At 43.1% G+C, this 13,849-nt stretch overlaps 1 protein-coding gene across 1 annotated transcript in view; it reads right to left on the bottom strand.

The window, feature by feature from the left end:
* Positions 1–13,849, bottom strand: part of ryr2a (ryanodine receptor 2a (cardiac)) — a 1,161,183-nt gene that overhangs the window by 532,079 nt on the left and 615,255 nt on the right. Inside the window, 1 exon segment of the mRNA XM_056296806.1 lies at positions 2,327–2,344. Coding sequence (XP_056152781.1) covers positions 2,327–2,344 — 18 coding nt within the window.

Below are 13,849 nucleotides of genomic sequence, written 5' to 3'. Positions count from 1 at the left end.
TTGGCCTGAATGCCAAACGTCACGTCTGGAGGAAACCAGGCACCTCTCATCACCTTGCTAATACCATCTCTACAGTGAAGCATGGTGGTGGCAGCATCATGCTGTGGGGATGTTTTTCAGTGGCAGGAACTGGGAGACTAGTCAGGATCGAGGGAAAGATGAATGGAGCAAAGTACAGAAAGATCCTTGATGAAACCTGCTCCAGAGCGCTCAGAACCTCAGACTGGGGCGAAGGTTTACCTTTCAACACGACAATGACCCTGAGCACACAGCCAAGACAACGAAGGAGTGCCTTCGGGACAAGTCTGTGAATGTCCTTGAGTGGCCCAGCCAGAGCCCAGACTTGAACCCCATTGAACATCTCTGGAAAGACCTGAAAATAGCTGTGCAGCGACGCTCCCCATCTAACCTTACAGAGCTCGAGAGGGTCTGCAGAGAAGAATGGGAGAAATACCTCAAATATAGGTGTGCCAAGCTTGTAGCTTCATACCCAAGAAGACTTGAGGCTGTAATCGCTGCCAATGGTGCCTCAACCAAGTACTGAGTCAAGGGTGTGAATACTTATGTACATGCAATATTTCAGTTTTTTATTTTTAATAAATTTGCAAAAATTTCTACAAAACCTTTTTCACTTTGTCATTATGGGGTATAGTGTGTAGATTGACGAGGAAAAAAAGAATTTAATCAATTTTGGAATAAGGCTGTAACATAACAAAATGTGGGGAAAGTGAAGGGTTGTGAATACTTTCCGGATGCATTGTATATATATATATATTCAACAATGAACCTGCAATTTGCCATTTTACCCAAGGTAGATATCCAACCCTGTTAAAACCAAACTCTTCAGAATGTTGAGAGTAATGCAGGCAGTGTTATTTAACCATAGTTTGAAAGCGCTTTCAGAATGGATTCTAACATGCTGATAAACCAGGTGAGAAAATTAATCTCTTAGCTTTTAGCTAAACCACTTAAATATCAAGTATATGTATTTATGAATGTAGTGGCCAAGCATTATAATAGACAAATTGGCTGTGCTTTATGTAAAAGCAGAAAGAACCTTGGTTCTACGACAAGCACATTATTATCCGGCACTATCAAGTAGGACAAGGTAAACTACAAGCAAGTCACAAATGGAAAACGTAATATCAAGCTGAAAATAAAAGTCACAACAGAATCTCTCAAAAAAGAGGAGTTAATATAACAAAAGGCCATTTCAATGTGAAAGGTAGCAAACTACAGACAGGAAATACCAGAATAATAACAAGACTGACTGAAGCACAAAAAAACAAACAAACAAACAAACAAACAAAACGCAACTAGAGCTAAAGTAGGCAAGGTAATGAGGAGGGAAGCCAGAAGGGAGCAAAAAAGGGAATATCCGAGTATGCCCCAATGCAGCGCTGACCAACACAACTGACCAACACAGTCAAATGAAGCTAAGTCAAAGTTCAAAATGCACCACTTAGAGAGGGGTAAGAGCAACAAGAGAGCACATAAGAATAAAACTGGAGCGACTGAGTGAAATAGTGAGATAAACCATGCAAGAGAAGACATGAAAAAATGCAGGAAGAGACAGCAGGTCAGAAAACGGGAAATAAAGAACAGACAGCTGACTGTACACTACAAGACAGACAACCAATAACACAACCATCTTCATCACTGGGACAGCACAACCAGCCAACTGGAGGTCACCAGACGACCACAGCCAGACCAAGGGAAGGCTGGGAAGAACGGGAGTAACGATGGAGGGATGAAGCTACAATGGGGTAGGTGAGACACAAGCACTTCAGACTTAGTGTGATCAGAAAATACTGCATTACAGTAGTCACACATGAAATGTGCCAGATACTGTACAAATCCTGAGATGGTGGCAAAGGCAACATTCGTGTTAGGTGGCAACGTTGTGAAATTACATCTCTTGTTCACCAGATCTGACAGAGAATGTGTGTTGAAATGTGTCCTTTCTCAGTCGTGTACAACGATACTGTCCAGATGCCGATTACTAGAATTAAACAAGCTGATAACTGATTTTAAAGGTGCAGCTGACACATTTGAACACAAAACTGAAGGGAGGCCCAACATCCATATTTTCTCAACAGGACAAAAAACAAAAACAAAACACTACAGCATTTTATTGGGCTAAAGCGGAAAAAAAGCAGCAATTAAGATAATATCAGGTAGGAGCTACAAGTATGTAGTGGGTTGAAGATCAAGCCTTGAAGGCTTAACTCAGGACCTGGACAGAACTGACACAAAAACTCACCAACCAACCAAGGAAAAGAGAGAGAAGGGACAGACGAAAGAAAGTGACATAAGGTATAATTACCACGCTCATGACTGGTGACTGAGGAGGGGGAGACAAGACAGTAACACAATACAGTACAGAAAAGGAAAGTAAAAAAGGAAAGGGAGAAAGAAAGAAAAGCCAAAGGTCAAATAGATTATAATGAGGAAAAGGGAAGAAGTGTTTTACATTTTTGGAATTTAATTGATTGTTTGAGGCAGATAGATAAGTGGTGTTATAGTAAGTGTAGTTGGAGAAAGAGGAGAAAAAAACAGATCAAGAGAACTTGCCCACTAATTTTAAAATACGATGTTGTGACTACAGCCTATTGCAAAAAATGGAACGGAAGAACAACATTTCCCCAATTTCATACCGCATCTTTCTTGTTTTCAGTAAAAAAAAAAGGGAAAAAAGGAATGTTTAATTCACAACAAACTTAAAAAAGCAGGTGCATTATTTGTTGCTTAACATTTGCAGAGGGAATGACAGGAAATTAATATAAGAGGCAGAAATAGTAAATTAAAACATTATAAATGGGAAAGCAACACAACCGAGCTTGATAACAGTCTGACAATGTGTTGTAAGGATCTTGCATATTGCTGTCTGGATTGTCTGTGAATGTTCTCCTTCATCCAGGTCATGGTTATCCAAAGGAGTTGAATCAAGTGCAACTGGACTTGGTATATATCCGTGAAGACGTTTCGCCTCTCATCCAAGAGGCTTCCTCAGTTCGTGCCTTTCTGACTAGACCAAGCTAGTCTGAGTGGCTGGTGATGAGACTCAGTATTTATCCTCTTTGGAGTCGTTGTCAGAGCTATAGATGTCCATGGCTCTTTGTGTTCCGATGTTTACCAACGCCCGTCGCTAACATGTTGCGGAACAATTTGGGTCTGACACCCTTAAAATGGTGAGGGAATATGAAAGGATGGCTCGAAAGATTGCAGACTACAGAAACCACTTGCGATTCAATCTGAGATGCAGACAACACAGGCTCATACCCACTAGCCTGCGCCTGTGTACCACAATGAAAGGACATAGAGCAGACAGAATCATAGAGAAGGCACAGAATCAACTCCTGAATGAAAGAGTGAGACAGGTCCATTTCACTATTGAAGGGCTGAAGGAGAAATCTGACCAACTACTCCAGCAAATAACATCCCACTTGCCTGGTGCAGTCTTGGAGAGGATCACTGATTTCACCAAGAAAGCCCAACCATCTCAACACCACAAAACCAAAGAAAGGCAGACAAGGAAGTTTCAAAACTTACAGTGACAAACCAACAAAACTAGCCAAGCAGGTATACTTACATGGAGACAAAAGATAGAACATCCCACACAAAACGGAACGCAGAACAGATGGATCAAGAATCTGTCGGACAAGGTAGTTTCACAATCAGAGAAGGAGGTCTTAGCCAAAGGACTGAATTTCGCCATGACACCCAAACAACTACCTATAGTTGACCTCATCACATCCACAGAATCAGCCATAAGGAAAAACAATCTAACGGAAATCAAGGTTGAGGTTAAAGGTATCAGCAGCTTTGTCCAATGCGAAACTCCCTCCTTCCAACCTAACCATGGAGGAAAGGAAAGCCGTGACAGCCCTGAGCAAGGATGAAAACATCACTATCCTTCCAGCAGATAAGGGGCGATGCAAGGTGATCCTCAACACAACAGACTACCACGCCAAGATCACGTCATTACTCAGCGACACCGACACCTATGAACCTCTGAGACGTGATCCTACTAGTGGTAACAAGAGGAGAATAATAGAACACCTACAGAAACTACAGAAAGGAGGAACCATTGATTGGATACAATACCACCGTCTCTACCCACAAGATAACATTCCATGCATATATGGACTCCCTAAGATCCATAAAGATGGAACCCCCCTCAGGCCCATCGTCAGCAGCATAAACTCGGTCACGTACAACATTGCCAAACATATAGCCAACATCTTGACCCCTTTAGTGGGCGAAACACCTCACCATATCCAAAACTCCATTGACTTCGTGGACAAGGTCCAAGGTGAAAACTGGAACCGGATGAAACCATGGTATCCTACGACGTGACCTCGTTATTCACCTGCATCCCAACCATGGAGGCTTTGGAAACTGTGAGGCAACGTTTGCTATGGGACGACACCCTCCACAATAGGACCAACCTCAGCCCAGACCAGATTTGCCAACTATTGGACCTTTGCCTGAACACTACATATTTCCAATTCAGAGGCCAGTTTTATATACAGAAACACGGCTGTGCAATGGGCTCACCGGTATCGCCCATTGTGGCCAATTTATATATGGAAGAGGTAGAACACAGGTCCCTGAACTCCTTCAGAGGAACACCTCCGAGCCACTGGTTCAGATATGTGGACGACACATGCGTCAAAATCCAAACACAAGAGGTGCAAGCGTTTACCAAACACATCAACTCAGTGGACTAGAACATTAAGTTCACAAGGGAAGATGTAAAGAACAACAGTTTGCCCTTCTTGGACTGTGACGTCCACATTGGGGAAGACAGGAGCCTCCACATTGGGGTTTACAGGAAACCTACACACACAGACCAACATCTACTTTTCGACTCACACCACCCTCTGGAACACAAACTGGGCGTCATCAGAACTCTGCAAAACAGAGCTGACAAGGTGCCCAGGAGCACTCAGGCCCGAGAAGAACACAAACACCTGAGGGGAGCTTTAAAAACCTGCGGCTACCCCAGTTGGACCTTTGTGAAAACTGCAACACGTTCCAAAAAGACCAACCAGGTGAGCGACGAGGAGAAAAGGAACAGAAGGAAGAGCACAGTCATCCCGTATGTTTCTGGGGTCTCTGAGAAACTCAGGAGAATTTTCAACAAACACCGCATCCTGGTATACTTCAAACCCAGCAACACACTCCGACAAAGACTGGTTCATCCCAAAGACCGTGTACCACATCCAGAAAAGCAATCTGGTGTATGCTGTACAATGCAATGAGGATTGCACTGACCGATACATAGGAGAAACCAAACAACCACTACTCAAACGGATGGCCCAACACAGAAGGCCAAACTCCTCAGGACAAGACTCAGCAGTCTATCTACACCCAAAGGAGAAGACACACTCCTTCGAGGACAGCAACGTACACATTTTGGACAGAGAAGATAGATGGTTTGAAAGAGGGGTGAAGGAAGCCATCTATGTGAAACTGGAAAAACCATCCCTCAACAGAAGAGGAGGTCTGCGACACCACCTATCTCCCACTTACAATGCGGTCCTTTCATCTCTACCCAGGAGACTCAAGAAGCCTAGCCTCCAAGAACAACAGTCGGTCACTAACGGCTCCAACGACTCTCATGACCACTGAATAATGAAGTCGAATCTAACACCCCCCAACGACTGTCGCTGCTAAACAAATGCAAATCAATAGCTCCGATGGCCACGGGCGCGGCTGGACATCGGAGCACAGGAGAGCCACGCATATCAATAGCTCCGATAACGACGGGCGCGGCCAAACATCGGTACAAAAAAGAGCCACTCATATCTATGGCTCTGTTAGCGACGGGCGTTGGTAAACATCAGAACACAAAGAGCCATGGACATCTATAGCTCTGATAATGACTCCAAAGAGGATAAATTCTAAGTCTCATCACCAGCCAGTCAGAATTGCTTGGTCTAGTCAGAAAGGCACGAACCGAGGAAGCCTCTTGGATGAGAGGCGAAACGTCTTCACGGCTATATACCAAGTCCAGTTGCACTTGATTCAAACCCTTTTGATGCTACCACATTGCACATTTGACATAGCTGGGGCTGCATTCTGTTGTTTCTTTTAATCAAGGGAGAGCTTGAATAATTGTTTGACTCTGAAGAACTCTTTTCATGTTCCAAATCACTGAAATTGTCATCCAAGTCCATCCAAGTCTATCTCTCCACCATCAGACTTCCCTTGATCCAGCCAAACTTAGATCTAAATTTAGCCCTCTTCTTTTACCCATCCTGTTATTAGTCTCATTCATTCAGGTCGAAATAGGAGCTCATGGTTCAGTTCAGACAGTAAAAGGAAAATTTACAAATAACCAATGGTAGTTATTGGCAGCAACAACAACAAATGTGTGAAAATCAAAAAACTAACTTGATATGGAAAACTGCCTTATTTGAGTACAGGAATCTGTGTGACTGTTATTTGGTAGGCATGGATATAAATTCCCAGGACGCTGCTGTAGTTTGTTTTAAAACTTCATTACTTTGTGAAGAGTAAATAAGACAATTCAGAAAAGTGACGGCCTTTGAAAATCATATTTTTATTTGAAGAGACTTATATACATTAAGAAAATGCATATTACCCCTTGGGATGTCCCGGCGGTCCAAATGGTGTAATGCATGGCTGTTTATGGCATGTATTCTTTTTCTTAACATAGTTCATTGAATATAGAATCGTTTTCACTGTTTTTCTTGCCACTGATTTATGTATATTTGTACATAATAATACTGTACATTTTATGTACATTCCTCAAGTGTCAGTGCTCAGTCCCCTTCTCTTCTCAATATACACCACCTCACTTGGTGCAATCATCCGCTCCCATGGTTTCTGATACCATTGCTATGCTGATGATACCCAGCTCTTCCTATCATTCCTGCCAGATTACCTCACAGTCTCGGCACGGATATCGTCATCCCTTGCTGATATCTCTGCATGGATGAAAGAACACCGCCCTCTGTTTAACACTAGAATGACCGGGATTTTACTCCTACCTAAAATGACCATGGGAGGTCAAAATGACCGCCGGTTTTAAACTCTACATTATGTCAAGATAAATACCCAATTGTCACATTCTCAGCACAAAGTCAAACACGTTTTCGGGGGGCGTGAGACTCCGTAAAGGTTTTCCCTTGTCTCCGATTCTATTTGTGATATTCATGGACAGGATCTCAAGGCACAGCCAATGTAAGGAGTGTGTCCGTTTTGGGAACCTCAGAATTGATTCTGCTCTTTGCAGATGATGTGGTTTTGTTGGCTTCATCAGAACGCGACTTCCAGCGTGCACTGGGGCGGTTTGCAGCTGAGTGTGAAATGGTCAGGATGAGAGTCAGCAATTCCAAGTCTGAGGTCATGGTTCTCTACCGAAAAATGGTGGATTGCTCCCTCCGGGTTGGGGATGAGTTGTTGCCTCAAGTGAAGGAGTTCAAGTAGCTCAGGGTCTTGCTCACGAGTGAGGGTAGGATGGAGCGGGAGATTGACAGGCGGATTGGTGCAGCATCAGCACTAATGCGGACATTGTACCAGACTGTTGTGGTGAAGAAGGAGCTTAGTCGCAAGGCAAAGCTCTCAACATACCAGTCAATCTTCGTTTCAACCCTCACCTATGGTCATGAGCTTTGGGCAGTGACCGAAAGGGTGAGATCACGCAACAAGCGACTGAAATGAGTTTCCTCCGTAGGGTGTCTAGACTCAACCGTAGAGATAGGGTGAGGAGCTCGGACATCCGGAGGGAGCTCGGACATCCAGAGGGAGCTTAGACATCCGGAGGGAGCTTGGACATCCAGAGGGAGCTTGGACATCCGGAGGGAGTTCGATGCAAAGGAGAAGCTCATTCGCATCGAAAGGAGCCAATTAAGGTGATTCGGGCATCTGATTCGGGCATCTAATCTGGCAACACTGACCCCATCTGTTTTACAGCTAATTTAAGATTTACCCCGCTTATTGATGCAGGTATTTTTGGAGACATACTTCAAAATACCCAAGATAAATTGGAAAATAAAGCCCAAACCAACTGGACGAACAAACAGGAGTCGAGTGAATGTAGAGAGATTTCTTTTTATAACCTAGATTAACAATTCTAGGTTTCGGCCATGATATACAATGCATCCGGAAAGTATTCACATCCCTTCACTTTCCCCACATTTTGTTACAGCCTTATTACAAAATGGATTAAATTCCCCCCCCCCCCCCTCATCAATCTACATGCAGTGGGGAGAACAAGTATTTGATACACTGCCGATTTTGCAGGTTTTCCCCCTTACAAAGCATGTAGAGGTCTGTAATTTTTATCATAGGTACACTTCAACTGTGAGAGACAGAATCTCAAACAAAAATCCAGAAAATCACATTGTATGATTTTTAAATAATTAATTTTCATTTTATTGCATGAAATAAGTATTTGATCACCTACCAACCAGTAAGAATTCCGGCTCTCACAGACCTGTTAGTTTTTCTTTAAGACGCCCTCCTGTTCTCCACTCATTACCTGCATTAACCACACCTGTTTGAACTTGTTACCTATATAAAAGACACCTGTCCACACACTCAATCAATCAGACTCCAACCTCTCCACAATGGCCAAGACCAGAGAGCTGTCTAAGGACATCAGGGGCAAAATTGTAGACCTGCTCAAGGCTGGGATGGGCTACAGGACAATAGCCAAGCAGCTTGGTGAGAAGGCAACAACTGTTGGCACAATTATTAGAAAATGGAAGAAGTTCAAGATGACGGTCAATCTCCCTCGGTCTGGAGCTCCATGCAAGATCTCACCTCGTGGGGCATCAATGATCATGAGAAAGGTGAGGGATCAGCCCAGAACTACACGGCAGGACCTAATCAATGACCTGAAGAGAGCTGGGACCACAGTCTCAAAGGAAACCATTAGTAACACATGACGCCGTCATGGATTAAAATCCTGCAGCACATGCAAGGTCCCCCTGCTCAAGCCAGCGCATGTCCAGGCCTGTCTGAAGTTTGCCTATGACCATATGGATGATCCAGAGGAGGAATGGGAAAAGGTCATGTGGTCTGATGAGACCAAAATGGAGCTTTTTGGTATAAACTCCACTCGCCATTTTTGGAGGAAGAAGAAGGATGAGTACAGCCCCAAGAACACCATCCCAACCGTGAAGCATGGAGGTTGAAACATCATTCTTTGGGGATGCTTTTCTGCAAAGGGGACAGGACGACTGCACCGTATTGAGGGGAGGATGGATGGGGCCATGTATCGCGAGATCTTGGCCAACAACCTCCTTCCCTCAATAAGAGCATTGAAGATGGGTCGTGGCTGGGTCTTCCAGCATGACAACGACCTGAAACACACAGCCAGGGCAACTAAGGAGTGGCTCCGTAAGAAGCATCTCAAGGTCCTGGAGTGGCCTAGCCAGTCTCCAGACCTGAACCCAATAGAAAATCTTTGTAGGGAGATGAAAGTCCGTGTTGCCCAGCGTCAGCCCCGAAATCTGCAGGATCTGGAGAAGATCTGTATGGAGGAGTGGGCCAAAATCCCTGCTGCAGTGTGTGCAAACCTGGTCAAAAACTACAGGAAACGTCTGATCTCTGTAATTGCAAACAAAGGTTTCTTTACCAAATATTAAGTTCTGTTTTTCTGATGTATCAAATACTTATGTACATACAATATTTCAGTTTTTTATTTTTAATAAATTTGCAAAAAATTCTACAAAACCTTTTTCACGTTGTCATTATGAGGTATTGTGTGTAGATTGATGAGAAAAAAAGGAATTTAATCCATTTTGGAATAAGGCTGTAACATAACAAAATGTAGGGAAAGTGAAGGGGTGTGAATACTTACCATATGCACTGTAATTGAAACCAGCACTAGCATAATGTGGCTGATTTCAATTAAATGTGCCAGGGTGGCTAAAGTGCTGTGAAATGACTAAACTTTTAAACTAGTGAAACTGTGCAGTTTCTGATCATAAACAGCAGCTGTACCATTACTTTATAGAAAACATTAGACTACAGCTACAGTTGAAGTACACAATGGAATAATATTGTGCCACAACATTACTAGTTTTTGTCTACACAATAAAGGTAAACTGTAGCTTGTTTTCTGGCTTCTTTTTGAGATGTAAATATTCATTTTCAGAAATAAACATTACACTGAATGATTGATCACTATTAAACGGTGTAGACCTTGTCGGTGGAGGTGGAGACCATACATAGCCAGTGCTTGCCCGCAAAATGTGACATGGAATAGTAGCACAAAACAGCCAAAACAGAGGGAATACTTAATTTTCTCTCTCAAAACTGGTTGCACAATAAATAATGTTGATTCAACAGACTATGGTAACATTCAAGACTTAGCTGCAATTCACATCAGCTGCATGAATGGGTCACTTTGAATTATTATTCGGTAACTACTAGAAGCTAGATTTGACCCATCTGTGTAATTGGATAAATAGCATCACCAAACATATAACAACCAAGTCCATCTTGGACAACAGAACAGAACTGGTCATTACTAAGCCTGGTCCTACCTGCTAAGTTGGTCTTTATTAAAGAGAGACTGAAATGCCCTTTCTGAACACATTTTTTAACATTGGGAGTTTGAATCATAACCGAAAATAGGTGTGGTTTCATGAATTCAAAGCTATTGGCTATTGTCTTCCTGGGTGTTCGCGTGGGTGGAGCTCGGTACCGCTCGTCACTTGCCGTAGAAAGAAAATGGTGTTAGGCCTATGGCACAGCAGTGCAATACAACTTGGCGAATAATATGTTCGATTATACAAATAACTGTTAGCTAGATAGATGATAGATATTTAGATAAATACACAGATAGATAGATAGATAGATAGATAGATAGATAGATAGATAGATAGATAGATAGATAGATAGATAGATAGCAATACATAATAGCAAGATTGATAATAAAGTCTCAGCAAAATAGCACAAACTCGAGCCAAGTAGCTAGCAGGAGCGGGTGAAAGAACGGCTTCTCCGTGGTTTTATAGCATCTCGCTACGGACACACCCTATATGCAGATTGACTGGTGTGTACGTATCCACCAGCATAATTTGTCATTGGACACCATCTACAGTCAATCACAGATCTCTCTCGAGTGGCCGCAGACACGCTGTTTTGGCCACTGAATTTATCCGTGGTCACATTCCAACTCGGAACATAGCCTATCAATAGGAGTTTTCAGATTTTGATGTCAGTATCACTTTAAGACTAGCCTTTAGAACGAAGTTTACGTCAGCTGCACCAGCCAAAGTCTAGCCTAGTCTTAACTACACCCTGTCTTAGTGATGCACCTCCATGTGAATGCCCATCGGACTATGGCTGTTGTCTAGCAGTGGGTGTTGCTAGGATACAATGTTAACAACCTCCTGCTGTCTTACAAATTTTTAGCTGATCATTTCTAATTTGCGGCAATGTTATGGAGGATCACAGAAAAAGGAAAATCAATTCCACAGACATTCAGATAAGAATTAATAGAGCTGTACAACAAACACTGACTGCCAAGCAGTCCAATTTTATAATAAATAAGAAGCAGCAGTTGACTTGGAGAGAAATAACAGACCAGAAATGATTGTTCCATGACTGCTTATTAAGATTGTTAGTTTCATAATAGCTATTTTAATAATACCATGCAAGGCGGCAGCTCAGTGCCAGTGGCACCCTGCAGATGGCCTGACATTTGGTGAATATGTGGATGCTTATCATGTCTCCAACTGTGTTTTTAAATGCACAATTTGTGTAAAAACGAAGTACTATTAGCAGCTACAAAGCGGGGGAAACCACTGCACTGTGATCTGACACAAACTGCAAGTCTGGAGAGAGCTCTACAATGAGTTCAGAGAGACCTCTCCCGCAGAATGGAAACCTCCAAATCCGCTCCTCATCATAGTATATGTCCAATGGATAGCTTTTGTGTCCCGTCTAAAAGCCTGCTTGTTGTTAAGATGTGCCATGATTAGTGTTATAAACTGTGTTGTTTAAAGTGATTACTATATAAATGGCCTAGATTTTGACTTTACGCTCACTCCTGACTAGGAATAAGAAGAAGGTTTGAGCCTAGATGATGCAACCAGCATCACTATTAGGTCAAACTTAGAATGCCACATCATGACTGATTTAGCTTAAGACCAGGCATAAGCGCTGTTGGTGCAACCAGCTCCAGGTTTTTACGTTATCAAAAATACGTAATATTTTGTTCTTCTTGACTATAACTACTACTACTACTACTACTACTACTACGTTCGGCTGCTCCCATTAGGGGTCGCCACAGTGGATCATCCGTTTCCATCTCTCCCTGTCCTCTGCATCTTCCTGTCACACCAGCCACCTGCATGTCCTCTCTCACCACATCCATAAACCTCCTCTTTGGCCTTCCTCTTTTCCTCTTCCCTGGCAGCTCCATTTTCAGCATCCTTCTCCCAATATACCCAGCATCTCCACCACACATGTCCAAACCATCTCAATCTTGCCTCTCTTGCTTTGTCTTCAAACTGTCCAACCTGAGCTGTCCCTTTTAATATACTCATTCCTAATCCTGTCCTTCTTCGTCATTCCCGACGAAAATCTTAGCATCTTCAACTCTGCCACCTCCAGCTCTGCCTCCTGTCTTTTCATCAGTGCCACTGTCTCCAAACCATATAACATAGCTGGTCTCACTACCATCTTGTAAACCTTCCCTTCCCTTCTCTAACGTTTGCTGGTACCCTTCTGTCACAAATCACTCCTGACACTTTTCTCCATCCACTCCACCCTGCCTCACTCTCTTCTTCACCTCTCTTCATTCTTCATTCCTCTTCTCTTCAGTGCATACCTCCACCTCTCCAGGCTCTCTTCAACCTGTACCCTACTCTCACTACAGATCACAATGTCATCCGCACACATCATAGTCCACGGAGACTCCTGCCTGATCTCATCTGTCAACCTGTCCATCACCATTGCAAACAAGAAAGGGCTTATTCTCAAATATAACTATTCACCGTAATTGTATCATGATCAGAAAAATTAAAGTAAAACTCATCAAACTTTATGAGCTACATTAAAACCAGCCACAGGTTAAATGAGGTAGCCTGCAGTGTCCAACCTCCATTACCCCATACCGGCAAACTCATAAGAGGTGAAAAGGCGACAAACCCGCGAGCCCCAAACCCTCTAGGGGGGTCTGGGGGCATGGTCCCCCGTGAAGATATTTTTGAAAATTTCAGCTTAAAATGTAGCATTTTGGTGCACTCTCAGAAGAAAATTAAGGGAAAAAAAGACAACATTTACTTTAGGCAAAAAAACACATTTATTGACACCAGTGTTTCAGCTCTAATGGGGTTGACCAGCAAGTTGTGGCTGGTGAGCCAAAAAGTTTATTTAATTTCTTCAGTCTTTTGGCCTGCACAAGTCCTTCAAGTTCTCATTTCTGTTGCTTAGCAATGTACCTCTTTCTTGCCACATTTTCTTCCTCCACCACTTGCTTCCTTTTCCCTGCAGCACTTGCAGACGGCTGGCAGTCAAACTCCATCCTTCTCTCTCTGGCTCTGAGCACCTTATTCTGTTGCTGGGCCTTGTCTCTTGTTCCTGCCGAATTTATGTTGCTGCACAGCCTCCTGTCCACTGCCCCAAACTTTATATTAGAATCAGAATCAGAATACTTTAATCATCCCTGAGGGGAGGGGAAATTACCCAATTTCATCCTTACATCATCCCTGTAAAAAACTGCATCATCCCGGCTGAACATCTCTATAGCACTCTGCTTCCTGAACTGCAAAGTGTATGTCACCGTCTGGATGGCACTGAATGTAGTGACGTTCATGCTGGTGCTTCTTGGGTCTATGGTGTCGCCCATCAGATT

This window comes from Lampris incognitus, chromosome 17, assembly GCF_029633865.1.
Source record: "Lampris incognitus isolate fLamInc1 chromosome 17, fLamInc1.hap2, whole genome shotgun sequence".
NCBI lineage: Eukaryota > Metazoa > Chordata > Actinopteri > Lampriformes > Lampridae > Lampris > Lampris incognitus.
This window is presented reverse-complemented; position numbering and strand designations above follow the sequence as displayed.